The 26483-nt window shown below is 42.0% G+C and overlaps 1 protein-coding gene and 1 long non-coding RNA gene across 4 annotated transcripts; one reads left to right on the forward strand and one right to left on the reverse strand.

Moving 5' to 3' along the window:
* Window positions 1–708: 708 nt before the first annotated feature.
* LOC115583528 (uncharacterized) lies at window positions 709–1236 on the forward strand. Its single transcript, XR_003984378.1, has 2 exons — window positions 709–882; window positions 972–1236. It is a non-coding gene; the product is annotated as an uncharacterized LOC115583528 (long non-coding RNA).
* An 18318-nt stretch (window positions 1237–19554) lies between these two features.
* On the reverse strand, window positions 19555–24757 carry LOC115583522 (probable peptidyl-tRNA hydrolase 2). Of its 3 annotated transcripts, none has more exons than XM_030420470.1 (7): window positions 24600–24757; window positions 23719–23832; window positions 22719–22790; window positions 22533–22607; window positions 21387–21484; window positions 21047–21161; window positions 19555–20951 (listed from the first exon to the last, which is right to left on the reverse strand). In XM_030420470.1, exons 2-7 carry the CDS (start codon window positions 23824–23826, stop codon window positions 20865–20867), a joined length of 555 nt encoding a protein of 184 aa, XP_030276330.1. In that variant the 5' UTR covers window positions 23827–23832; window positions 24600–24757; the 3' UTR covers window positions 19555–20864. The 3 variants fall into 3 exon arrangements, with proteins under 3 accessions (XP_030276330.1, XP_030276329.1, XP_030276331.1); XM_030420469.1 differs by having other exon boundaries at window positions 24490–24755; XM_030420471.1 differs by lacking the exon at window positions 24600–24757 and adding an exon at window positions 24150–24384.
* Window positions 24758–26483: the final 1726 nt, after the last annotated feature.

Consider the following 26483-nt stretch of genomic DNA (forward strand, 5'->3'; position numbering starts at 1 on the left):
AGGCATAAATCAACAAGTTACGTTAGTAGGCTATAACCGATTATGGCGTGTCACTCCATCGATGCATAATCGTCCACATCCGCATCGCGATGTGGACTACACAGGTCCTTCACTCAACTAAATGCAGAGAAATGTCCCACAAAGCAACGTTACAGGACCGAACAAAAGTAACGTAGTAACTGTAACTATCTTTGGCAACTTATATGTGGAAAACAAATACCACAGATGTACGTGGAGAAGCGTATGTCCTGCCGACTCTTTGTCACATTTCTGTCCGAAAAACAGCGTCTGTCACCGGCAAACAACTTTAACTCACCGAGTGTTTGTGATAAAAATAAATCACCGCGACCGTCAGCTCTCCTGACCAAGACTTCAGGGAACTTTCCCCCAGAAAACAGCCTCCATCCCCGCGAGTGAGGGAGTCAGACAGTGTCCAGTTTACTGATGGTGATTATGTATAATTATGTAATTTAGCGCGAAAAACGTAACTTTGTCACTTTCCAGGATGTTTGGTGGGTCAGGATCTCATTCACAACACATTATAACAGCATCCATATGATAATAAACCGTCCGCGGGTTTGGATTAACAGGGGGAACACCTGGGGAGACACCCACGTCATCAACATGACGTATACCGTCACGCCTCTTTAGGAGCCGCAGCGCCGGCTTTCTGTATGAATCACACACGTGAAGGCGGAGATGCTTCGCTCTGTGTGAATCAACATCGGCGGAGAATTGCCGAACCACCGCTCCGGAGATAATGCGGAGAGGCTGTGTAAAAAGGGCTAGTGCCGCTTAAGGTTAGACGGCACTGTACATAGAGCGGTTCTGCTCCCCGTTTCAAGTGTTAATTGTGAACGGGATTTTTCTACTCTGAATAGGGTAAGAGCATCACTCTGAGGAGCAAAACAAATATTTTCTTTATTGGTGCAGTTTATGACATTAACTTTTTTTTTTTGATGAATCCTTAGGTGAAAACAGACCTGAGGAATCAGCTGCAAGGAGAACACCTGGCTGCCTGCCTGAGAATCTCCATCAACGGACCTGACCCCAAGGACTTTCCTTACGATAAGGCCTTGCACTATTTTTTTCGGAAGCGCCGAAAAATTCATTGCCCTAACAAAGGGTGCAAAGTCTGCAGGCAGTAGGAAAGAAAGAAGCTATCTGTATATATATCTGTCAATTTATCTAATCTGTATATAAATATGTACATAAAGTGTTGTAATTATATTCCAACTCCGCGTTCTTCTTGGTCATCGCCGCTGCCACCGCCACCCCCCGCCCCCCAACCACACCACCACAAATAGATGCCTGTCCTGTGGGAAACACTGTATAGGCATTTAATAGTGACTGTTAACTGCTGCTAACAGTAGCTGCTGTTAGCTAGTTAGCCCTGTTAGCCACAGCCCTCCTAGCTGACTCTTAATATTTACAACTTAAATTTTATGAGCAATTTTGGTACGCAAACATTTACTGGATCTGCCTGAGAGCTGACCATGTTTTTATTCAATGAAACCTATAAAAACGTGTGATTGCACATAAATAAAATTACACAACAAAGTGCATAAACATCCGAAGTGTGTCCCTTTCTGCTCCGTAACTTACTAAGGTAACATGCAGTCTACAGCTGTTGACCACTCGCCATCCCCGCAGCTGCAGTTCAGCCACTTTCTCAGCCAACTTGATTACAGTTGTCCATCTCCCTGTTCTTCTTGCTCCCTCTTCTTTTTGCTGTACGGTACAGTATTGAGGAAATGTTTTTGTCACCTCAATACATTTAGGGCAATTTCTATTTAATTTGTGTACATTTTAGTCATTGAAATTAAAAACACACTGTTTTGGTAGTACAATAAGAGTAAAAAGGTAAAAAAAAAAAAAAAAAAAAAAAAAGACGAAATACCCAAAACTTCAAAAGAATAAAACAGCATTTGGGGGGAAAAAACGGATTTTATAGGGCCCGACAAATTCTGTCTGAAGAAAGAAAACCCAGAGAGGAGGAGATTGTGGATTTGTGCCACTAGAGGTACCTCTGTACTTGAGGAAGGCAAACAATGACGGCCATCCAAATACACACATTGGCCTCCACCAGACCGCCAATATTGGAAAATGACCCAACACTGACATACAGTCACCTCCAAAACTATTGGAACAGCAAAGCCAATTCATCTATTTTTGCTGTACACTGAAAACATTTGGGTTTGATGCCAAAAGATGAATATGAGACAAGTAGGGCTGTAACGAAACCTAAATCGCGACACTCAGATCCATGGACCTGTATCGCGGTGTGAGAAGGCAGAATCGCAACACAAATTCCAGTCCAGATCCAGCCCTATGAGCTAAAAGTAGCCCATTTCACAAAGAGACGCCGCATTAACACCACAGCAGTGGTTCACCAATTCTCTGCTGTTGGTAATTCACACAGAGCGAAGCATCGCTCGAGGTAAGATGAACCGCTGTGTTATTCACACAGAAAGCTGGCGCTGCGGCTCCTAAAGAGAAGTGACGGTACACATCATGATGATGATGTGTGTTTTCAACGTGTTTCCCCGGTCATTTTTTTTAAAATCGAGGTGTATCATTACAGTCCTAGAGACTTTTGGCCAAAAATCATATTCGAAGTTTGTTTGTTTATTAATATTAATATTCGAATATATTCAGATATTAAATGCCTTCAGTATTGGTATCAAACTTAAGTTGTATATGTTCTGTCCACCAGAGGGCAGTGTATCAGTCAATGTCAGGTGGGCTCTCAAGTTGCTGGTCGTCGCGTGGTATGCTAGTTTGGTCCTACATATTTTACATTTTACTTTGTCCTTAGCTGTGATTTTTCCCTGTTCCTTTGGGAACCCAAAGTAGCACCACAAGTTGCTTTTCAGATGGTCTGGAGTGTAGATTTCGAACTCCTCATGCGTAGTTGTTGTAGGCGTTAGCGCAGCCACTGTTCTGGTGTACAAAATAGGCGCTAACCAGGATGCTAACGTCATCTACAGGAGCCCAGATGACCAATAATAGCCTTGCTAATGAGCTCTATTTACAACTTCACCAGGCGTGAAAAAGCCTCGGTATCTGAATTGAAAACAACGTTTACAAGCAAACACAAGCCGTTTTTAGACAGAGCACCAAGCCGCCAATTTGCCCATCCTTTTGGTGGCTCGGTCCACGGTTTTAGACAGAGGGCGGCAAATTGGGGATCTGTTTTGGTTGGCCGATTTTCCGCCTCGGAGGGTACACTTATTTCCGCCTCGCCTGCTATCTAAAAACGAGGCGGCAATGTGCCGGCCTCTGCGTGAGGTAGGTGGAGGTGTCGATGACCTGCACTGTTGTGCGACCCACGGCCGGGGAGTTTTAAAACCAGGAAACAGCTGATCACAGCAGTCAGTCCATCATTTCATCCGCGGACATTAAGAGGAGCGACTGGACAGCCGCTGAGATCCAGGAGATGCTAGCGTCTCCTCGGTAGCTGTTTGGTTGTGGTTGTGTTAGCTTGTTGTTGTGTTGGCAAGCTAAGGACGGTCGCTAGTTTCAAATTAAAAGCCCTCCGCTAAGAACCCAGTTCTAAACTCCAATGGGGTGCAATGTAAAGCTCTTATTTTGAAGAGAAATTCTGTGTCATTGTTCACAGCCCAACTTCGAGCTTCACGTCACGTCACATGTTTACGCCTACCTCAGAGGCGTTTTTTGGAAAAGGAGGAATATTACGCCTCGGTTTTAGAAAGACAGGCCGGCACATTGCCGTCCTTACCTTGGAGCATGTGCCGCATCTAAAAAGGGCTACATTTACAAAAAATAATGTCCATAACAGGTTCGAATATTAAGGGCTGCCTAATATTCGTTCGAATATCTTTATTTTTGTAAATATTCAAATTATATTCGGATAACGAAGTTTGGAGTCAAAGCCCTAATTCACACAGTGCAAAGCACCGCTGGAATAAAGACGAACCGCCATTTAATTCACACAGAAAGCTTCGCTGCCGCTCCCAAAGAGACGTGACGGTACACGTTATGATGATGACGTCGGGGTGTTCCCCCCCACCATCAATCTAAACCTGCGGACTATTTATAATGTGTAGTGATTGAGAACACTGCCCCCTAAACATCCTGGAAGGTGAAAGAGTTCAATTTTTCACGGCCCTCCTCCTCAGACTTCGCATGCTCAGTCAGATCCGACAATGTCCGCGCGGCTCCGAAAGCTTCCGACAGAGAAGAACACACCAAACATATATGTTCCCGACCTCGTCCGAGCCTCTCCAAACGCTTCAGACGTCCAACGGATGGGCCAGTGTGTTCCTACCTTAACAGGTCGCTGTGTGACTCTGTCACCTGCGGGGACGGAGGCTGTTCTCTGGGGGAAAGTTCACTGAAGTCTCGGCTGGGAGGGCTGACCATCGCAGTGATTTCTATCAACACATCCACTTGAGTGAGTTAAAGGTTTTTGCCGGTGACAGACGCTGTTTTTCTGGCAGAAATGTGACGAAGAGTTGGTAGGACAGGTGGGAGGACAGACACTGCTCCGCCTAAAACTGCGGTATGTTTTCCTTATACTAGTTACCAACGACAGATACAGTTACTGTGTTACTTTTGTTTGGTCACATAACGTTAAATTAATCGTTAGATTAGTTGACTAATCAAAAAAATAATCGTTTGGGACAGCTCTATTATCATTATTCAAACAATAAATAGTGTTGAATGTCTACTCTCTCTTTCAGCTTTGAGTTTTGCCCTTGCAGACTATAGTTAGAGTAGTATAAAAAGGTTAACCAAAATGCAGACCAGAGAGCTGTCTATGGGAGAAAACAAAAAATGTTGACACTGAGAGAAGATGGAAAATCAATCAGAGCTATTGCACAAACATTGGCCATAGCCAGTACAATCATTTGGAATGTCCTGAAGAAGAAAGAAACCACTGGTGTACTCAGCAACAGATGTCTAACTAGTAGATGAAGAAAAACATCAGCAGCTGTTAACAATACATTGTGAGAGCTGTAAAGAAAACCCCTAAAACAACTGTCAGTGACATCATCAACAGCCTCTAGAAGGCAGGAGTGAAGGTTACAATATCCACCGTCCGCAGAAGACTTAGGGAAACAAAAGTACAGAGGCTACACCAGAAGATAGGCTTGGATGGCTTCTTCTGGGATGGGCTCAATGATCTTCATGATGTAACACATGAGGGCTGCAGCAAAATAAACTCAGAAGTCTACAGAAACATTTAGTCTGCCAATTTAAAGAGAGATGAAAGAAAGGTGATCGAGAGATCCTATATCATACAGCAAGACAACGACCCAAAGCACACTACCAAAACAACCTAGAAGTTCATTCACACACACACACACACATTCAAACACAAATGACAGAGGCTGCCATGCAAAGTGCCAACTAAGCTATTTGAGGTTTCATTGTCTTGCTGAAGGATTCTTCAACATGCAGCTGGGGGAGCTGGGGATATAAACCAGCGACCTTCCTTTAAATACACAATGGAGCGCTGGAGTTTCGAGTCTGTTGAGTGATAACTTCACTCTATGTTTGTTACCCTATTTGTGAGGGACAATGCTGGGAAGTAGGTAAACAACATCCTGAATCTCCTACTCTCTGTGAAACCAAGCTTATCATATTCATTAATGCTACATTTTAACAGAGTACTATTGCTAAAAAAAGAATTGTTATGATAAGGAAAAAAACTTTTATGATTGGCCTTGAATTCACTTAAATAATCGTTCAGAACAAAGCTGCTAAAAAATAATTCAATTTGTTCAAGAAATAAAAGAGCAAAACATCCAAAGGGATGAATTCCTTTTAATGCAGGCGTTAAACATAGGTAGACCGACAGGTAGGCCATCCATTCAGGCCAAATTAAATGACTGAATGGCTTTATTGGAAATGACTACTCTCCGGATGTTAAACATGATTCTGTTACTGTCAAAGACTAATTCAGCATTAGCAAATTAACATCTGTAATTTGGTTGACCTACAATTTAATATTATTGTGATGCGAGTATGGCTATGTCAAGAACAAAAATCCCTAAGTAATGTTTGACAGGTAAAAATTGAGTTTTGCTGTTTAAGCAGAACTTCAGAGCTTTCTGTAGGTCTCTCTGCTTCATCAACCTCGCAGCTAAACCTGGGCTCTACACTAATGCCTGAGACTTTTCCTTGAATAGATGCTGAATATTTATATTATATTATCAATATTGTTTGTTTCTGGTAACAAAATCTAAAATCTTACTTTTTGACAGAAAGGTCATTATGTTTTCAGACACAACCTCAACCTGTCAAATGGTAAAAACAAGCACTTCTAGTGGATGTAACCTTTACTCTCAGAATTCCCCCACAGGATCACGTTGCTGCCTTCACAGTGGTGTTGAGGCTGCCAGCTGATGCGATCAACTAGACAACAGTTAAAAAATTAGCGAAATTCAACTGTAAGCGTTTTGGCTAAACTCCAGGCTGGATTCTCTGTTAAAGACAAAGAGATACAGCTGACAAACATGACTTGGTCAGACGCACGTTTGGTCACATTATATAGCCTAGCGATATCTATAAAATCTATTGATACCTATAGATGCTGAATATTTAAAAAAAAAAAAACTGTATCAATATCAATTCTTGTCAATACTGAAAGATCAGTATCAGCTGTATTTTCCGGTCTTCTCTCCAACAGCAAGTTGACACATCCATTACTGTCGTGCCACATAGCCCAACCTCCCCAAAAAATAAATCAACTTAGATGCCCTTTTTTATGAACACAAAGTAGACCATGTCCATTTAGGGAGCATAAGTGATTGTGATTCAATTTCACCTGCTTTGGTAAAAATGAAAGTGATAATGTGCAATTGTTAGGCAAAACGGAGATAATTAAAGATTGTACAGGTACGATTCTTGCCGAACTGTCAAAAAAGACTCCAAGAGGGCGGCATGAGAGCTGATTTCCTCTAGTGCAGGGGTCGGCAACCCGCGGCTCTTTAGCGCCCCCCTAGTGGCTCCCTGGAGCCTCTTCAAAAATGTATGAAAATGGATGGGGGGATATATTTTTTGTTTTAATATGGTTTCTGTAGGAGGACAAACATTCTTACAGGTTTCCAATGCTGTAAAAATGTGCATAATAAATATTAAATTTCAACATTTCTGTCAACGAAGATTTGCGTCATAGCCTGCGACACACGTTTCAGCGCGGCGCCGTGCCAGGCAGGTGGCTGTTGTAAACAAACCGGCGGGTGTGTCAAGGGTCATGGATCCCAAACGGAAAAGAGAAAGATTGCTGATGAGAACAGAGGATTCAAGGAAGAATGGACCGAATCATTTGCTTTCATTGCCAATGTGGAAGGATTGCCTGCATGTTTGCTTTGTAATGAGAAGTTGTCGAACAACAAAAAGAGTAATTTGGAAAGACATTTCCAGGGAAGGCATGCTAAATTTGCAGCCGACTACCCAGTTTGGAGTGAGAGAAAAAGTGTGATTGCAGTACTTCTGGAGAAATTCTACACTACTGCTGCAAGTTTTGTTGCAACCCGAGAGATAATAAAGCGTGGAAAACCGTTCACGGATAGTGATTACATGAAGGTTTCATTCATCAAAATATCAGAGCACCCATTTTCAGACTTCAAAAACAAAACCAAGATAATCCAGAAAATTAAAGACATGCCTCTCTCCGCAAAGACGGTGAAAGAAAGGGCCATTAAAATGGCAGGCGACATCACCAATCGGCAAATCAAGGACATTAATTCAGCTCCAGCGTACTCAATTGCCTGTGATGAGTCGTGTGATGTGATCGATATCGAACAGACAGCGCTGTTATGCAGGTATGTGAACTCTGATGGGCCGCAAGAAGAAATGATCGAATTAATACCACTGAAAGGCCAAACACGGATTTCTTTACTGTATTTCTATAATTTCATCAATGCAACAAAACATAATACATTAATATTGTAATGGAAGTTAAACTTAAAGCACCAAATATCGTACAGCAGAGTAGTCACGTGGTGTGTCATTCTCTCCAGGATGCGCTGCAGGGAAAATAAACATTTAATCATGAATGCTCATTATGTATTTGTAGTCTACTTAGTCATTTTGATAGTAGGCTAATATAGCTAATATACACTTACAGCCTGTGTTGCCTTCATATAAGGCTTATATAAGGCTTTTAATTTTTTTTGTTGGATCAGCCTGTGATTTCATTTTTTACTTTTCACTTTTCAGGGTAATTTTGAATCCAGCAGAAAATGGGTTGATGATTTTGGTTTCCATCGACCATTTTTAACGTAATTTTGTAATCAACTAATTAGCTATACAATGTACATTAGTAAAGATTTTCAACTTGAATAATTGGTTTATCAAGATCTGATGTGGGATTAAAGTATTCCCTTAATGTTTAACAGTGTATTTCATTTGACTTGGCTTTGGCTTTTTTTGGCACCTGTACGACCTAAAAAGTCGCACCCTAGAGCCCTGTAAATGTGTAAGTATGCTATCATTGTTCTTAAGCTCTAAAGCTCAGCAGAGACCTCAGATATTTGGGGCTATCAAGGAGCTTGAGCAGTTTAGTCATCAGTCAGATGTTATACCACTACCAGTTTACGCTGTCAGATGTAACTTCCCAGCAGCTGTTCAGTGAACACAATGCCATGGTGTTTACAAATTAATAATAATAATAATAATAATAATAATAATAATAAACTAATCAGAGCCATTTTAAGTTAAATATCCACATAGAATCACTGCATGTGTTGTCAGTTTCTGATTGTTTGGGCAGAGACATTCACACCAGTGGCCTGCTGGAGGTCATTCTGTAGGGCACGGGCAGTGCTCAACCTGTTCCTCCTTGCACAAAGGAGCAGATGTCTGTCCTGCTGATGGGTTGAGGACCTTCTACGGCCCTGTCCAGCTCTCCTAGATTAACTGCCTGTCTCCTGAAATCTCCATGTTCTGGAGGTTGTGCTGGAAGACACATTAGCTGTTTTTAGACAGGGCAGCAAGCCGCCAAATGCCCGTCCTTTTGGCGGCTAGGTCTGCGGTGTTAGACAGAGGCCGGCAAATTGGGGGTCTGTTTTGGCCGCTGATTTGCCGCCTAGGAGGGTACACTTATTTCCGCCGCCCCTGCTATCTAAATCCGCGGTGTCAATGTGCCGGCCCCTGCGTGAGGTGGGTGGAGGTGTTGGTACCCTGCACTGTTATTGGTTATGTCCACTTGTTGTTGTAGCAGCAAGCTAGGAATGGTCGCTACTTTCAAATGAAAAGCCCCCCGCTAAGAATCCAGTTCTAAACTCCAATGAGGTGCAACGTAAAGCTCTTATTTTGAAGACAAATTCGTCACTATTCACAGCCCAACTTCGAGCTTCACATCACGTCACATGTTTACGCCTACCCTAGAGGCGGCTTTTGGAAAAGGAGGAATATTACGCCTTTGTTTTAGAAAGACAGGCCGGCATATTGCCACCTTTACCTTGGGGCCGCCTTTTCTATCTAAAAAGGGCTATTAAATCTCCTTGCTACGGCACGTGTGGATGTGCCATCCAGGGGGAGTTGGACAACCTGTGCAACTTCTGTAGGGTTAAGGAATCGCCTCATACTGCCAGTATTGAAAATGACTCTGGCCAAAACCAGCACTAGTGGAAAACCAGCCAAAAAAGATCAAGAGTAAGTAACTTGAAATGACCCATGCAAAACCAGTCATGTTTTGGGGGTTTTCTCATTGTTGCCACTCTAGTGCCCCTGTTGTTAATTCCATCAACACCAATACAGCTGAAACTGATTAACAACACCCTCTGCTACTTAACCAACCAGATAATTATCAGACAGGTTCAATTGACCTCATGCTATACCCAATAAAAAAAAGCATTCCTTTAATTTTTTGAGCAGTGAATTTACTTTCCACAAAAACACAATCCCCTACACTTGTTCCAGAAATTCAGCTAAACCTCTGTAACTCTACACAGTTGAAAGAACAAATGATATGGGAGCATGCTCATTCACAGTAGACTCACAGAAGTTTGTTCATCAATAAGGAACATCAGAATTACGCAAAGCGCTGATAAAGGGTAAAACACCAGAGGCAATTTGTCATTCAATAGCTTGGTAACTTCAGTGACATGAGCATCTAAACGTTAAAACTGATACTTTTGTTTACACTCTACAATGTCCAACATTAATTTTAAAGGAATAGATCATATACAGTGTAATTCAGGACATCTGAAATGCAGCCTTGTGCAAGAGATTCCAACAAAAATAGAGTATGCAACCAGCACCAGAGTAGATATTGTAACTAATAAGGTGCATATTGTTATTTTGACTGTGATAAAGTAAGTTGATTTATTTTTCAAAACTTAGAATTACAGACATATAAGTCTATAATATTGCAGTAGAGCAAGAGACTCTGTTACAGTATTAATTTCTGTCCTTAATGCCATTGGAAGGCCATGACAACATGGCCTAGTCTTTTGTATTATTTTTGTTCATTTTGTGTGGCACATGATCAAATGCCTAAACCTTAAAACTACAGTCAGTCAGATATGCAAATTAAGTGGATAGTTGTCATTGTTCCAAAAAGGATTCACAACAACCTAAATTGTTCACTATGTCTATGACATAAAGCTCCAAATGGAGACTGATAGGAGAGTATACAAGAACATAAAATAAATGTAGGTTTTTAACAGCACGTTCATTCCCAGTGTCCACCTGTGCCTTGCCAACCCTCCATAACACATCTAGTTCAGTGAGATTACACCAGCCCCCTCAGTCTACCCCCGCACACATGCTTGGTGTATAAGGCAGGATATGAGTATCTGCCATTTCCCAGCACTGCACAGGTCGAGCTGTACTCTCTGATCTACAGCAGGAGGAAATTGAAGTTGAACAACAGGCAGACCATTAAGCCTGGCTTCAAAACAAATGCAATATGTGGCCAGGCTCACTGTAAATCTTATTTTCACACACACCCAAAAACATTTACAATATCACAGAGGTGTAACAACCACTCACACGGATAAATTTTTACTAAACATATGCCACTCACTAGCAGCTTCATTTCTATGCCACAAAGCAAAAACATGCAACAGAATGAAAGACTATAGTGAGTAGAGCTGCAATGGCCGGCCATTTAATCGATTATGTGAACGAAAAATGGAAGCTTACTAATTGTTTTCACTTGTCATTTATGACATCTGGATAGGCACAAAAATAACGAACATAAACACAGTGCTATTACAACAGAGCTTCGATCACTATCATCCCAATTGTTCTGCTGTTTTCCCAAAACTCTGAGCCAGGCTTAAAAAAACAATTATGAGAGATAGTTTGTCCAATTACATTTCATAACAGCAGTAAAATCATGTGTCTTTACCACAGTTACAAAGCACAAGAGCAGCCTGAAACAGATATGGCTGATGCAGAGCCAGCTGAAAACATTTCTGTAGTTATCTGTGATTAGACTGAGGTACCCTAAAACAATTTGGTCTGCACAGACTATATATTTTCATATGGTCTGCTAGAAATGGGGTGGGGGGGGGGGAGAGATTAAAGTGGCTGTGTTTTGTCACTAGATAATGATGCAACTCTGGCAGCGATGTGGCTGTTTTATTACTAAGCAATCAAGCGTCCTGGGAGCATCGTGTGGCCCACCATTAACACAGCAAGCTGCCTGAATGGACCTGGACCAGACCAGGGATGAGAGACACACAATGGGGATCAAAGACCAAATAGGTGCTATAAGAATGGTGGGGGAGAGAGTAGTCGACAGCAGACCCGGCATTACTCAAAATCAATCGGACAAACAAGCAAACGACTGTCCATTTGAGGCTCAGCAAACCCAAGAAGGAAAAAAGAAAGGACTGAGCAGAAATACTGCTGCAGTTTGGGCTTGACTACCTCTTGTTCCCTACTTCTGATTTACCATTCCCTATGAGGTGAAAGAGAAATCAGCCTGTTTATATGGAATGAATTAACTCAATCATAAATGCATAACCAAGATAGTCACAAAGTTAAAAGGGAATTTGAAAACAACACTTAGAGGACACTTAGTCTTCACAGTGGCAGTTTCCTGTGAGCCATGTCTACTCCCAAATGTGGGGAGGAATGTTTTCCAAGTAGTGGTCTAGCAGAAGCATGAAGCCAATAACAGCCATCTCGCTGTTAGATAAGCTTATGCTCCGGCATAACATAAACCAAAGACACCCTCTGTCTCTCACCTTGATCTCACTGCATGACAAACACATTTACATGACATTTCCATTTCCTCTTTTGGCTGGCAGTCTTATTCAGAGGGACACAAGGACTTGCCCCGGCTCCACCTCAAACAAAATTTGGAGTACAACACATGTGAGACTAGCCAATGCAAGACTACAGGGTGTCACTCAAAGAAAAATCACAGAGGATTGGCAGCCATTTTGTCCTGCTGTGGTGCTTTAACTATCCCACTCTGACTGCTTCAAGTTTCTGAAATTAACACAAAGAAAAACCTATCATTTCTTAAGAAAGGCAACCAAAACTATGGAAAAGTTGCATGTGAGGGGGTCTTATTTAAATAAAAAACAAACTGCTTGAGTGAGGAGCAAATCTAGGTTGAAAAGGCTCAGAGGCGGTGTTCTATTTTAAGACAAAACCCATTTATAAAGAATGAGAGAATGGTCACAGATAAAGTTTGTTTACAAAAACCCTTAAAAACCCACTTCACTCTTTCCAACAGGAACTAATGCGTTCCTGCCTTTGTACAAAACAGGGCAGCTGTGAGCGGGTTGGTGTGGCTCGATTTTGGTGCAAAAGGTCCCTTGGTTGTTTTTCTTCTGCCCTGCTCCTTATTTGCTCCCTCTCACCACCTGACAACACCCTCAGAGCAAACACACATGGAAATGTGCTTAAAAATATAGCCATCTTAAATTTCAACATTAAGGTGTTTCAATCTACCATTACTTGGTTTCCTTTATTGCCCTGCTTAGTTACATGAAAGACAAGGATGGACAGGACCAGGCGAAAGGGTGTAAAAGGGAGAAATGACGCGTTATGTGGTGAAGCCTAAAATGGCTTCCTGCAGTTCAAAGGGTGGATACAGAAACTTTGAATATTGGTGAGCCTTTTTTCCTGCTATGTGCTTAGCCAAGTATCACAAGAAAGTAAGACAGGCAGCGTGACAGTAAATAAAGAAAAGGAAATGAAGGACAAGAGTGCAATAAAATAAGAGCAGGAGAGAGAGAAAGAACACAGAGAGAACAGACAGACAGAGAGAGAGAGAGAGAGAGCGAGAGAGTGAAAGAGAACAGACACAGAGAGAGAGGACAGACAGAGAGAGAACAGACAGAGAGAGAGAGGACAGACAGAGAGAGAGTGAGAGCGAGAGAGAGAGAGAGAGAGAGAGAGAGCGAGAGAGAGAGAGCGAGAGCGGATTACGTAGATGCCTGCCTCACCCCCCCTTTTGGCCTTGTTTTTTTCCCCAGCCTACTCCTCCTCCTCCATTATTCTCCCAAGAAGCATTGCTTCTCTGCACGAAACAGAATTAACCAGCGCAACCCTCTGCAACACCGCTCCTCCAGCACCGAGGAAATGCTGCGCCCCATTGGAGCAGCTCCAGAGCTCCTGCGCCAATAGGAAAGCACCAATGAGGCAGGCGTCAGAGCGACTTGTTTTTAACCTCGTTGTGCAGATAGCAAGCCACACAACACAGAGCAGCTGCAGAGGCTACAGAAAGGGGACGGTAAATGCACTGGTACTACATACATCTCCAAAATTTAAATGCAGAGGGTATCTGAGTCAGTCTCTCTCACAACAGAAGAAATCAGCCATCTATGCAACACAATAAAAAAAATCCACATTGTTACTATTATATGCCAAGAAAATAAAGATATAAAATAGATGTGAAGGTGCATCTTAATATTTTAAATTTTATATAAGTCTGATATCAACTTGCCTTTAAGAAACAAGAGAAAGACTATTTGCTCCACAATAATAGTATGTAATATGGTCAAACTACTGGAGAGAACATGCATGCAACTGCCTCTGCTTCAATTCAGGAGTAGAACCACAACACAGGCTCGGTCGACTTGGTCACATAGGCACAGCGCACATGAAACCTTATTTACATATCAATAGCTACACCTGCCCTCCATCTAACGATACAGAGTGTCATCAGCATGCAAATGGTAAGCTAAAAGGACATCCCCCCATCCCTATTCCTCAAAGCAACACCCCCTGCTCTAACGGTCTGCACTGAGACAGAATCCTGTCTTCTTCTTTTGGAAATAGGCCAACATCCTGCCTCAATCTCTCCTGTACAAGCACACATACAAACGAGGGTTTACATTCGGTACTGTGTGTGATGTAGACTCATCCGAACACACTGCTCACCTATTCTGATCACGTTACCAAGCGCAAGTCACCCATCAGTTAAATTTCTGGATTTGTATCCACTCTGTGAATGTGTACGAGAGAGACTGACTCTCGTTCCTTAGCAAACAGAAAATGGGGCCGGTCTAACCTTGAATGTCTACACATTCCTTAGATCACCAATGTTTCAGGGGCCCATATTGGGAAAGAAGGTTCCACATCCTGTAGACAGAGCCACACATGTGGTCAGTTCTGCTCTAGAAGGCAGTCGTTCTTTACCAATTGTTGGTAATGCAATACCCTTAACACATGTATCTTGCTCTAAAACCTAATCGGAAGGTGCTTGAGAGGCCTTGAACTAACATGGCAGGTCAGTTCCCGACAGAGAAGCCGCCAAGCAGTACATGGCATGCTTTCCCAGGGTGGTAGGTTGTGTTAAAAAGACACGCCAGGGTCAGGGGGAGTGCTGGACGGGCTCGCGTTTCCAGTGATTCTGAGTGGCCAGGTTTGTTCACTGCAGCCCACACAGTCTATTAAAAGATGTGAAACATATTCAGAGAATGTCAGTCACAACCAATGAAAACAAGGCACAGCACACTGCAATCTGGCTTCCAACGGTCATCAAGATCAATCCAAATACTTGGCACTGCCTGAACACCCCCAGCAGGGCATGAGTGTAATCTTTGTACTCATGAGGCAAGGTCGACACAGTCTTGAAAAAAATTTACTTAAAAGCCACACATACATTATCAAATTTCCATTTATTTAATGTGTAATCCACAAAACCAAAAATTGTGACTTTGGCCGATTCGTGGACACCAAATGTTGCACCTCTGGTGTTGTTTAAGCATTCAATCTTATCTGTTTAAATAAGACAAAAACAAATATGGCTTAAGTATGGGCAAATGATTTTCTGACACGTCAGACAAATATATCACTGCTGGGAGGTAGTCACACATCCAGAGGCCCAATAATTGATCGAAGCATATTTGAAAGAGCAAAAGTAACGTTTTGTTCATATGTGCTTGCTGTGTCCTCTGCTCCAGACTACAGGCGCAGCACGATGCGAGCCGACGCTGTGCAGCTGCGTGGAGCACAGCTAGCCAGGCGACGGTTAGGGCAGCCATTTGTGCTCGGGAAACACGGGGTCTTCATAAATTAAAAAGCCCAGAGGAAAAAAAAAAAAAACACTGCAGGAGCGGAAAGGCGCTATTTAATTCCCCCCAGCCAATTCCCCTAACTTTACAACTGGCGACTGGCTGTCGCTATCTTAATTCTCAATCTACTTCATTTTATCTAAAAACAACATTTGAAATTATGAGGTACAGCTTAATCTTGAGGCCAGAGTTTGATTCCTGAAATCAGCCCAATAGAGGTGTAACGTCTGATCAAACGATTTCAATCAAGAAATGATCATAATCATCAAACACGCAATGGTGTTTGAGCACACAGCAGCTACGATGTCTCGATCTTGATCGAAACGTGTGATTGCTACATTCCGGTTCAACAATCACACTTACTCAAACACAGAAATAAAAAATGGAGGCTAAAAAAGGAAACAAGAGCTCCCCTCTAACATACCACCCATTTCTCTAAACTGCCACCGAGGCTGGTGGTTGGTTGGTGGGGGAGGTGATGAACAGCAAGTCAGTACTCAACGGATCTGGTTTTCTGATTGCTGGATCCCACACACACGGAAAAAAAATAACAAGCACAAATAAAGAAAACACAACCGAGCTTTCAGCTCGATTCACACGCATGAGTGGAGTGAGGAATGTTGCCAAAGACAAACGCATTACCATGATGTAGCCAAACACCATGATGCAGACACCGTATTTTTAAGTCCAGCAAAAAAAGACTAAACAATACGTTCGTACAGCTAAGTCTTAGGGTGTGAATATAAATGTAACGAAATGTTCACTGTATGCTGTAAGGTGCTAGTTCAAAATGAGGACACAATCAACTGGAAAACATCCAAAAAGTTAGCTAAGAGGCTAGAATAGCATTTGTTGCCTATGGCTGTCTGCTAACGTTAACTAACACAGCAGCTGCTTGCTTAGCTAACACAAATCACCAGTCATGATCAACATGCAAGTTGTGTCACGGCAAACTTTACAAAAATTCGACAGTTTCGGGGCCCAAGAACAACGTGTAACATGTAGTCGTAAGAGAACGATGCAAAAACGTGTTGTTGGTTCTTACGAAACAAGTTTGCATATTACCTTACGGGCTCTGATTCCGAACTTCTGAGCCCTAACCCCATCCTATGGGCTGCAGATCGCTTTCTCTCAAATTAACCCGATACCTATGCAACAAACCAAATAAAGTGCCTATGACGTGCTGCTGATGTTTTTTGCCTTTATAATTGACTTTAGAATGTGTGATGTTAACGTTAAACCTCTGTAGAAACATGTTATCGAAACTTAAAAAAGATGTATTTATTAATGCTTCAAACCGGCCCTCATCTGTGGCTCTGTTGCCTTGGGAAGAACTAACCTCCGCCAAACGGTGAGTTAACATACACAGATAGCTCGGTGTGAGCGATTCCTCTCTGGTGAGACAACTGCGAAAAACCTGGTCAAGGGGATGCCTTAATAAACTAAATGTCACACAAGTCAAACGCCTGAAAACTTGCAGAATGAGTTCTAGGGACATGTTTACTCGAAATTGTGTGACAGCATTGCCTATTATTTGACTTGTAGTGTGCTGGATTCCCAGCCAAACGAGCTAGCTATAAAAACAATCATAAAAAAAACAACAACACAAGGACCTGATAAAAAAATCCAAGGGAGATCAGCCCAGACACAGTTAAATGCAGCCCTGCAAGCAGACCATCATTATGGGGAGCCTTTAACCATTCAAGCAAGCCGCTTGAACGTGGAAATGTAGTGGGGACAACCAACTTGTTCGCAGTGTGAGCTAGCCGAGTTAGTTAGCTTCATGGCTATGTTTGCTTGACTGGAAACATGGCCAATACGTGAATGTTAAATTTATGTTACTGCCTGCATAGAGGGGGTTGTTAACAACTGACACAAATGTAATGTACTCACCTAAAGATGCATTCCAAACTTGTATAAGCGAGGCAGATTCAAGTCAAGAAGAAAGTCCTTAGAGTATCCCAACATCAAATCCAACTAGACCAGTAGGCCAGCAGACCGGCCTCGGAGTCTCCTGTATCCTTTGCCCTTAAAAGTAGCTCCCTCTCCAGAGGTAGGAAACAAACTTCTCAGGGTCTCCAACGCAAGGCGGAAGGCGGAAAGTTAAATTCCCTGTCCTGTTCAGGTGCACTGCATCCATTGAGTGTCTATTATAGATCCTCGGTGGATAAATCCATTGATTTGGGTGTATTTTATATTTACAGTCGCTATTAATATTGTGATATATGCTGCTGTATGTGGTACGGGGCTCTGGTTCTGTCGTGGGTCCTTACATTCGCAGAGGCGCCCATCCCCCTCCTCACCGGCATCGACCGCGGGTCCCAGCGAAACTGACACACAACCACGCCACGGGGTTTCCCTGGCGACCGTGCAGGGGCTCGCTTTCTGGGCGGCCCTTAATGCGAAATCCCACCTCTATCCGATGATTCGATAGCACTGTGCCAATCATGTTACACACGACACATACATGCATGTCTTTGGTAAAATACAACGTCAATTATTTACTTTCCTTCAGTTACGTAACATGGGGCGGGCACTCCTGTGGGGAGGGGTGCGAAAATTCAGTTCCATTATGATATGTGTGTGCTGGTGGCATACAGGGAGGAGAGCTGGAGAGAGTGGCTGGATTCGGGAAATATATTTCACACCCAACTGAGGATATTTACCAGCTTTCTGGAAATGCTCGTTATTTAATTCAAATGCCATGGAATTAATTTCAATGCGTTAGAAGGACCTATGTTTTTTCATTTGAGGTTTACATCCATCAGTCTTAACAAGGAAGGAGCCTTCATACCAATAGATAGTAGCAAGCGTTAGCTACACGGGGTCTCAGGGGCCCGGTTCCAGGGACACCAGAGGCAGGGTTAGCCCACTGGGTCAGCCCCACCTACCGGCATGTCAGACGAATGGGGTATGAGGTGTCGCCCTGGTAGCATCTGGAAAGGGGGTTGGACAGTGAAATTGACCAGTGCTCCTGCGTTACACCTTCTTATTACTGGTCCCTCCTACCGCTTTTCTTGTCGTCGAGATCGGTCTCTTCCCGCACTTGGCAGCTTCAGAAAAAGTAGCCGACGTGATCAAAGTACCATTACCAGCAGCGGCTCAGTGAAAGAAATCCACCTGGGAGTTGTCACTTACCAGAGGATCGGGCGAAAAATCATAATGGCTATGTTAGCATTAACAGAAAGGGAATACAGGCGCAGCCCTGGTTTCTTGCTGAATAATGTAACGTTTTTGCCAATGCAAACCAGCCAGGCTGGATGGACAAGCGTTGGGGAGACACTGCTGTTAATAGATACAAATAAATGCAGGATAATTTGAAAATGCGGACTACGATATTCATAAGAAAAACTCCTAACTATGCCGCAGTTGGTGTCGTGTTACGTCACGAGGCTTGGTGGGCGTCTTTGATTGGCTGTGGTGATAACTGCCAACGTCATATGTTGCAAAGGTCTGACGAGCGATGACATTAGATCGGAGAACAGCACAATTGATGCAGGTATAGCAAATAATTAGAGCACTATACTTCCTACCGTCTTAACTGTAGACTTCCCCTTCACGTAAGATGTAACAGATCCGAACTTTAATATGTCAATGTCTTAACCACAGTAACAAAATCAATCCACACCGGAACACTTTACCATGAACTGACATAGGTTTCGGTCGACTCAATGGCCAAGTCACGGACCAAAGTGTTACTTCTTAGTCAATGGAATTATATTTGAAAAACACTTATACCCAACAGTGACGTTTATATTTTTCAGATTTCTTGAAATAACATCAAGAGTGTGCTCTCTCGTCCCTTTCTTTGGTTACCTTCCGCAGAATAATTCCGAGAGGACGTCATGAGGTTAATAGTTAAACAATTTATGAACAGGACTGCCATGGTAGGCAGCGGTCATATTAAACAGCACTGCCATTGTTACTGCGGTGTAAAAGCAATGTCATATGGCCAGTCCAAACCACGCACTGCAACATGGCTGTGTTCAACCCTCCCCCACACTGCTTTCACCGCTACAGTCCAAGAACACCCCTCTCTAAGCACAGTATGCTCGAGTCTGAAGGTAAAAACATGACTCGGGCTTCTCCTGACTTAATCTTGAGGCATTTTAATAGTCCCCAAAATCTGGAGAACTCAAACATATTACTGTATAACACAGGAGGTATCAAAGTGTGGACATGTTACTAAAACTGATGTAATTTTAGGATTCCAGCAGTCTGTTTAAATATACATTTCATGTAGCATGCATGACACTGCCATTTCCTGCGAAGATTTCTCTTACAATTTTTAACACTGAGCTTCCAATTCTTGAAGTGGCAGCTCACAGCCACACCTTTTTCTTAGTGAGAACACAAACAAACAACAGCTCACACATCATTCTTTGTGTATTAGGATGATTAATGTGCAAGGCTATTCACCAACTCTGTAATAAGTCTCATACACACATCATCTGTGTTCTCTCAACATGTAAACTGATTAACTCCATTATTGGAAACTATCCATAACAGGCAGACAGAGTAAATGAAAGGCCTAGCACAAACCCTAACTATGTGTGACATTAGGCTCCCTCTCGTCCACCATCAAACTCAACCAATGAACCCAAAAATTATAACACATTGTTTCCTGTTGCAGAAAGAAAAAAATACAATAAAACAAAGTTCAGTAACTGTGCATACTGTTTAGGATGGCACACCACAGATTATACGGTATATGGCCCTAACAGGCATATGTATACAAATATAGCCATTTATCAGTAAGTGATATTATTGAGTCTGTAGGATAGGGATCATTGGGAGAATAGTTGCATACAGACACAAAATCAATTAAAATCAAATAAAAAAAATTAATGTTCACATATTAATCAGGTTACAAGTTATTCTTCACTCAGGAGAAGTGGATGCAGCAGGGAAATACTACATCTGCTATAGGCATAACTGTAATTACACTGTTTATTAGGCTACATTACATGGCCCCTTGAATAAGCATAATTACAATATTGCTCAACCACTAACAAAACTCAACTTTGACCTTTCCATATCTGAAATTGGACAACGGACTAAATGTGTTTGACAACTGTTATCAGTAAGACTCCTCTAAGTAGGTGGCCTGTTTAATAAAAGGGAAAGGTCACCAGAGAAAGACTGCCTTCGTCTTCTTCCCCTGTGAAGAACTCCTCCTGTTCTCAACGGCAGACAAAACGGCGACAAAGATTAATAGGGAAACAAATGGCTGAGAGTGTTTGTTTTCTGGTGCTGGGACATTTGCCCTGTTCTTTCGGTCTTTTAAAAGGTTGTTACACTCTTGCATGCCAAGACTCTCCCTGCTGCTGGGAAATGCTGCCCGCTGCTGGTTGCATGATGGCACTGCAGAGCCATGCCTTCCCAACTGTGGGTTTTAGCCCCTCAAAGCAGTTTCAGACTCCCAGTGACATTGTTCACCATCTCCTCCTCACCCATGATGGCCAGGACAGTGCGGGACCCAGCCTCTACCTGCCAAAGACAAAAGGGGTAGGTTATGTGCTCAGACTCCCATATATCTCCATGCCCTGTACACAAAAACAACAGAAATGGCCTGTTTCCCTCACCTGGGTAAGCCCTGCATCCTGTACCAGGTAGGTAGGTAGGCTGAGGCTCATGGCCAGAGCCTGCAGCTCCAGTAGATGAGCCACGTTGGTGCCCTGGACCACCACTTTCTTGGCTCTGTATTAACAACATACACATTTAATTTTCCATCAATAATGTTAATTTAGAATCGACTCCATTATTCAAATATGTTATAATTACTGGCAAAAGATATATATGAAAATTATCTCTGGAGTCAACAACATCTCACCGAGCATTGCTGCAAAACAGACACTGAGAATACCAAGGGTGGACAAGTGCCTAAATGCATGACTTGTCTTCATATACAGTAGAACGCCTTACCCACTGTGGTCCCACTTCCAGGCCATCTCCCTCCAGCTGTTCTTCTCCTGTAGAGCCTGGTACAAACCCACAGCAGCATGGCCAACCTGGGCTGCCACCTGCACAAACGCACAGCTCTGAGTTCCAACCTACACATCTGTTTAAGTTTTCAGCTGGACTGAAAATTGCCTCAAATTAAGTTAAACTCTTTACTTGAAAAAGATAACTGCTCTAAAAACAATTACAATTACCTTTTAATTGAAAATGGCATGAGCATACTGTACTACGAGCAGTGCAAAAAAATCACCCATGTAGTGTTCATTATTGGAAGAACAAGGAAAATTACAGACAGATCCAAACTGGAGTCAGTCTTAACAGAACACACAGAAGCTTTACATCACTCTAAAACCAGAAATAGGAGTTAGTATAGTGGCAATAAACTAGGTTTTTGCTTTAACCAACAATTACTAAGAAAATGTTGATAGCATAATGTAATGGATATAGATTAATGACACATGACATTGATGACAACATTTACTTTGGTTCCCATTAGGAGTGTCACAATTTTCCTGATCCATGTTTCGAGTACAAGTCAGGGCACATATCCTTTGCCATACAAGGATGTGTGTCAAACTTGGGCACAGACAGACAGCAGAGGAGAGAAGCAGAAATCAATAAGCCACATTAAGACACATTCATCTGTGACCGGGAGGGCTGTAAATGATTGAGTCATACTTTGTATATGTTACCAACAATTTATTGATCAATGGAAATATTTCAAAGATTAAAATTGAAATTGTGACACCCCTAGTTCCAATACACTTTGCTTTCACTATGCAATGTTGTCTGACACCAGGCACAGGAAAAATTAAGTCTGACTAGCAATCCAGTCAAGCAGTAACAATTCTATCCGCTTTCATGTCCTCGTTATAAACATTACAAAGACAATTCAGTTGTCTTTGTAACAGCAGCACCAAAAAAATACCACTTGGAAGCGCTGGGGGGCAGAAGTTGTCCGTTTCCACTTTAAATACAGGGGAAAGAATTTAAAATCCAGCTTGGTTAAAAAGTTCTGCTTTGATGTTTTGTCATCAGTGCTGCATTTCTTCAAGATGGATTGCGCATTTGAACACAGCACACATTTGCCACTGGCACTATTGGACTTGCCTTTCCAATACCCATGGCAAGATCCATGTTCACTACAAACACCATCTTGAACATGAGGTCATCGTCTCCCTCCTCCTGAGGGCCAAAGCAGACAAAAAGAGACACTGAGATTTGGATTTGGACAAACTCCCTGAGGTTTAATGTACCAAGGTGTACCTGTGGGGACTAAGGCTAGCTTATTGGCACCTCATTCTCCAGCTTGTTGAAGTAGTACATGGCCGCCTCTTCGGCAGACACATTCCGAGTGTGCAGAAGGGCCTGGAGTGGTGAGAAACAATGAAAATGGTCAGAGAACAAAGCAACGGGTTATGCCACTAATTTCATTGACCAATGGTAAACTAAGAAACTTACATTTATTCAATTAAACCTCATCTTTCAATGGTTCACTTTTGGTTGACACTATTTTCTACTAGATAATTATTTGGGATGTGCAATTAGGGGTGGATATGGCGTGTTGCATTTAATCTAAATATATCGAAAAACTTTTTACTGAAATGAATGAAAGGCATAGCTACAATATGTTTTAGCAGTGGTATCTACATCTAAATACTAGGGCAAAGCAAGTCTGTTGGTCTGTTTATCACAATGCCAGGTCAAATCATCTTTTTGTTTGAGGTGAGGCTCTATCTTTTTTCTTCTTTTTTTTAAAAGATTTATTTATTGACAATGCACAAGGTACATTAGCCATTTTTTACTGTGTACAAGTGAAATGACGAAGATAAAGACAAAAAGGGAAAAAAAAGAAAAAAGGAAAAAAAATACAAAAAGAAACAAAAACACAGTAAACTGCACTCTTGAGGTGAGGCTCTATCTTAAGTCAGTCTTGGTAGAAACTGTGCCTGAGGAGACTTAGCATAGACAGTATCTGGAAATCATCTCAAAATTCTAAAGCTACAGGATTATGATCCTCAACAAAGATTTTAAAAAAAACACAAAAAAAAACTAAGTATTGCAGTGTTCACATTATATTGTATGAGTCATTGAAGGTAACCGATGTGAGTGATTACAACAAGATCACAGGTGCTACTACAACTCAATTAATGTATAATTAGCGCAATAAATGAATACACTTCAGTATTGTTTACTGCCAAATCAACTATTCCACTGAAAAATGCAACATTCCCATACACATCTATGATTAGATGTTAATGTGAATGTTGCCTTAATCGTAAAACAAGCACCCCACCTGTTTGGCTGCCTCCTCTGGGATGTCCAGCTCTCTGAGCTGCTGCAGAAACACAGGGTTGACCTCCTGAGAGGCCAAGTCTGGGCCTGACTGCTCTGATGGCTCCATTCTCGACTGCATTAAAGAAAACAGAAACCGTAAACACCCTGCACAGTACTAGCCCACATAAAATAGGATTGCAAATTGTGAGCAACTTTAAACATCATTTACATTTATCAGGCTCTTATAAAACAGATGCCAGTGCTTCTGAATGAATGCATACATTCATAGGTGGATGGCACATTAGCACACACATGACAAGCTAATACGGCAGATTGAGTCACAATGGGTATTAACCTTATGTGATTGAACTGAGCTGAAAATGGTCATTTGACATTTCATTCATACTATGCACAAAGGGAATATAAAGAGTATTACAAAAACAATGTAACCTTAACAGAGAGCCAGAGTGTGAGATAGTCGCAGAGAGGTTACCGTGAAAGCTAGCTGTGCGCAGATCGCAACTAGCTCACCAAATAACGTTAACGTACATGCCATCCAAATTGGCATCGAAAACACTGAGGCTAACGTTAACTGTTAGCTTTCGTTTGGACAACTGAGCTCTTTCAACGTAAATCACAAACTGTACTAAGATGCTTATGGTTAACGCCTGAAAGTTTAGCATCAGCTTATTAGCTGCTGTTACAGAGGTATAGTTCGCTAACGTTAGCATTAAGGCTAGCCGCTACAGCTAACCGGACTAGCATCAGTCATCGGTTTGTCTGTGGTTACCTGTTTTACACAGCTAGCTCGACAGCAGGAATGACGGTGACTGCCCCGCGGCTTCTAAAATTCCTATTTTTTCCCCACCGAGCGAACAGTTTCTGTCGATGTGGAATTACATTCAAAGGGATTCCTGACTGTGTGTCTTCAGCGTTACTCCATTTTGGACCCTTGCTTGTTGGCACAGGATGCTGGTCCTTGTCGAATCAGAGTCAGTGCGCTGTTAGACTGCTGATGTTAATGATGGGCTGATGACCTGCGTCTGCACACACACGAAGCCTAATCACCGCTGGCACAAACGCAGGCATCAATGTTGGCTGTTTTTAACAACCTCGTTGTCACATAGTTATGGCACTTTTCGACTTAAAATCGCATTAAACAGGATGTTCTGTAGTTTCTATTTAGTTTCAATCGGCCTGAATTCTAAACGAGCAGACTATCTCCGACCTGTGCGGAAAGGTCGATAGTAGATTAAGCCTTTTTGTTGAAGGGCAATTCCGCCAATTATACACGTTTAAGGTCTCAGGGAGTGCAAGTGCATATGTGAGGTAATAGTATAAAACCTTTTGTGGGCCCAGAGAGGGCTGCCTGTAATCTGATAAATTGCCTCCAGTTAGTGACATTTCTCAGTGATGCAGGCCAGGGCACACTCACACTGCAACCCCTGGCAAACATGATGGAATCACCACTCTTGGAGGATGTTCATTCAATTTCTTAATTTTGTTGAAAAACAACAAATCACAGACATACCACAAAACTGTATTTATCAAAAAAATGATGTCATCATTACCAAACATCCTTTCAAGTGATAGAATAAGAAAGGTGTCCAAAATTCAATGTGAACGTTTGCATTTATGAATTATTATTATTTATTCATTTATACATTACATTGGAGCGGCACCAAACAAAAATTCTAGCATCATCACCTTGCCCAATGCAGATTTGTGATTCATCATTGAATATGACTTTCATCTAGTCATTTACACTCCATGAATTCATGAAAAAACGTCAATTTCTTACAGTTAGGTCACAGACTTTGGCTCCAGTTTCCACCCATTTCTTCCTCTTTTGTTTTGTTGTGCATTTTTTTGTTTTCAAGATATATATATATTTTTTCCATCTTGATGCTTGGATGTCTTCCTCGGTCTATCACTATGCGTCCCTTTTAAAACCTTCCCTTTTTCTCTGTACTTGGCCCTGATTTTAGACACAGCTGACTGAGAACAACCAACATCTTTTGCAACATTCCGTGATGATTTACCTTCTTGAATAAGCCTCTTATTTGTTTCAACCGACATCTCTCATGTTGGAACCATGATTCATGTCAATCTGCTTGGTGCGACAGCTCTCTAAGATGTGAGCGCTCTTTTTTAACTGCACACTATATGCAGGTGTTTGTATTAGAACTTCAAATTACAGGGTAATTCCACAATATTTTCCTCAGAATTGAGTTATTCCATATTTTTTTCCTCTGCTTGATCTAAAAAAGCAATTGTGACTTATTTTCTTTCTTTCTTTTTTATGTTTCTTAAAGCCACAAAGTTGGCATTTTGAATAAATATAGTTTTGTGGCATGTCTGTGATTTCCTTTTTTTCTACAAAATTAAACAATTGAATGAGTATCCTCCAAGAGTGAAATAAGCATATGGATCAAAAGTGCATCAGGGTACCTCTACATTATAACTTCATAGTACAGACGCAGCAAAGTGGAGAATAACACAGAGAACTTGACACTTTACTGACTTTTTTGTGGTTTATTTTGGGTCATCTCGGTCATACACAGCCCTCTCACATTCCTGAAAAAGAGAAAGACTCATAAATCATGTTCCTTGATTGAAGTTATACAGACGTCTATTTTATAATAGAGGTCAAAGGAGAAATTTTTCGTTGCAATAAGGCAAGTGGCCACTGTGTCAGAATGGAAGCAAGGCTGAGTGTGGACTCAGGCTCCAGGGATACTGTCATTTGCCCTCCTGTTACACTGTTGGATTTATTATGGACAG

This window comes from Sparus aurata, chromosome 6, assembly GCF_900880675.1.
Source record: "Sparus aurata chromosome 6, fSpaAur1.1, whole genome shotgun sequence".
NCBI classification, from domain to species: Eukaryota; Metazoa; Chordata; class Actinopteri; order Spariformes; family Sparidae; genus Sparus; species Sparus aurata.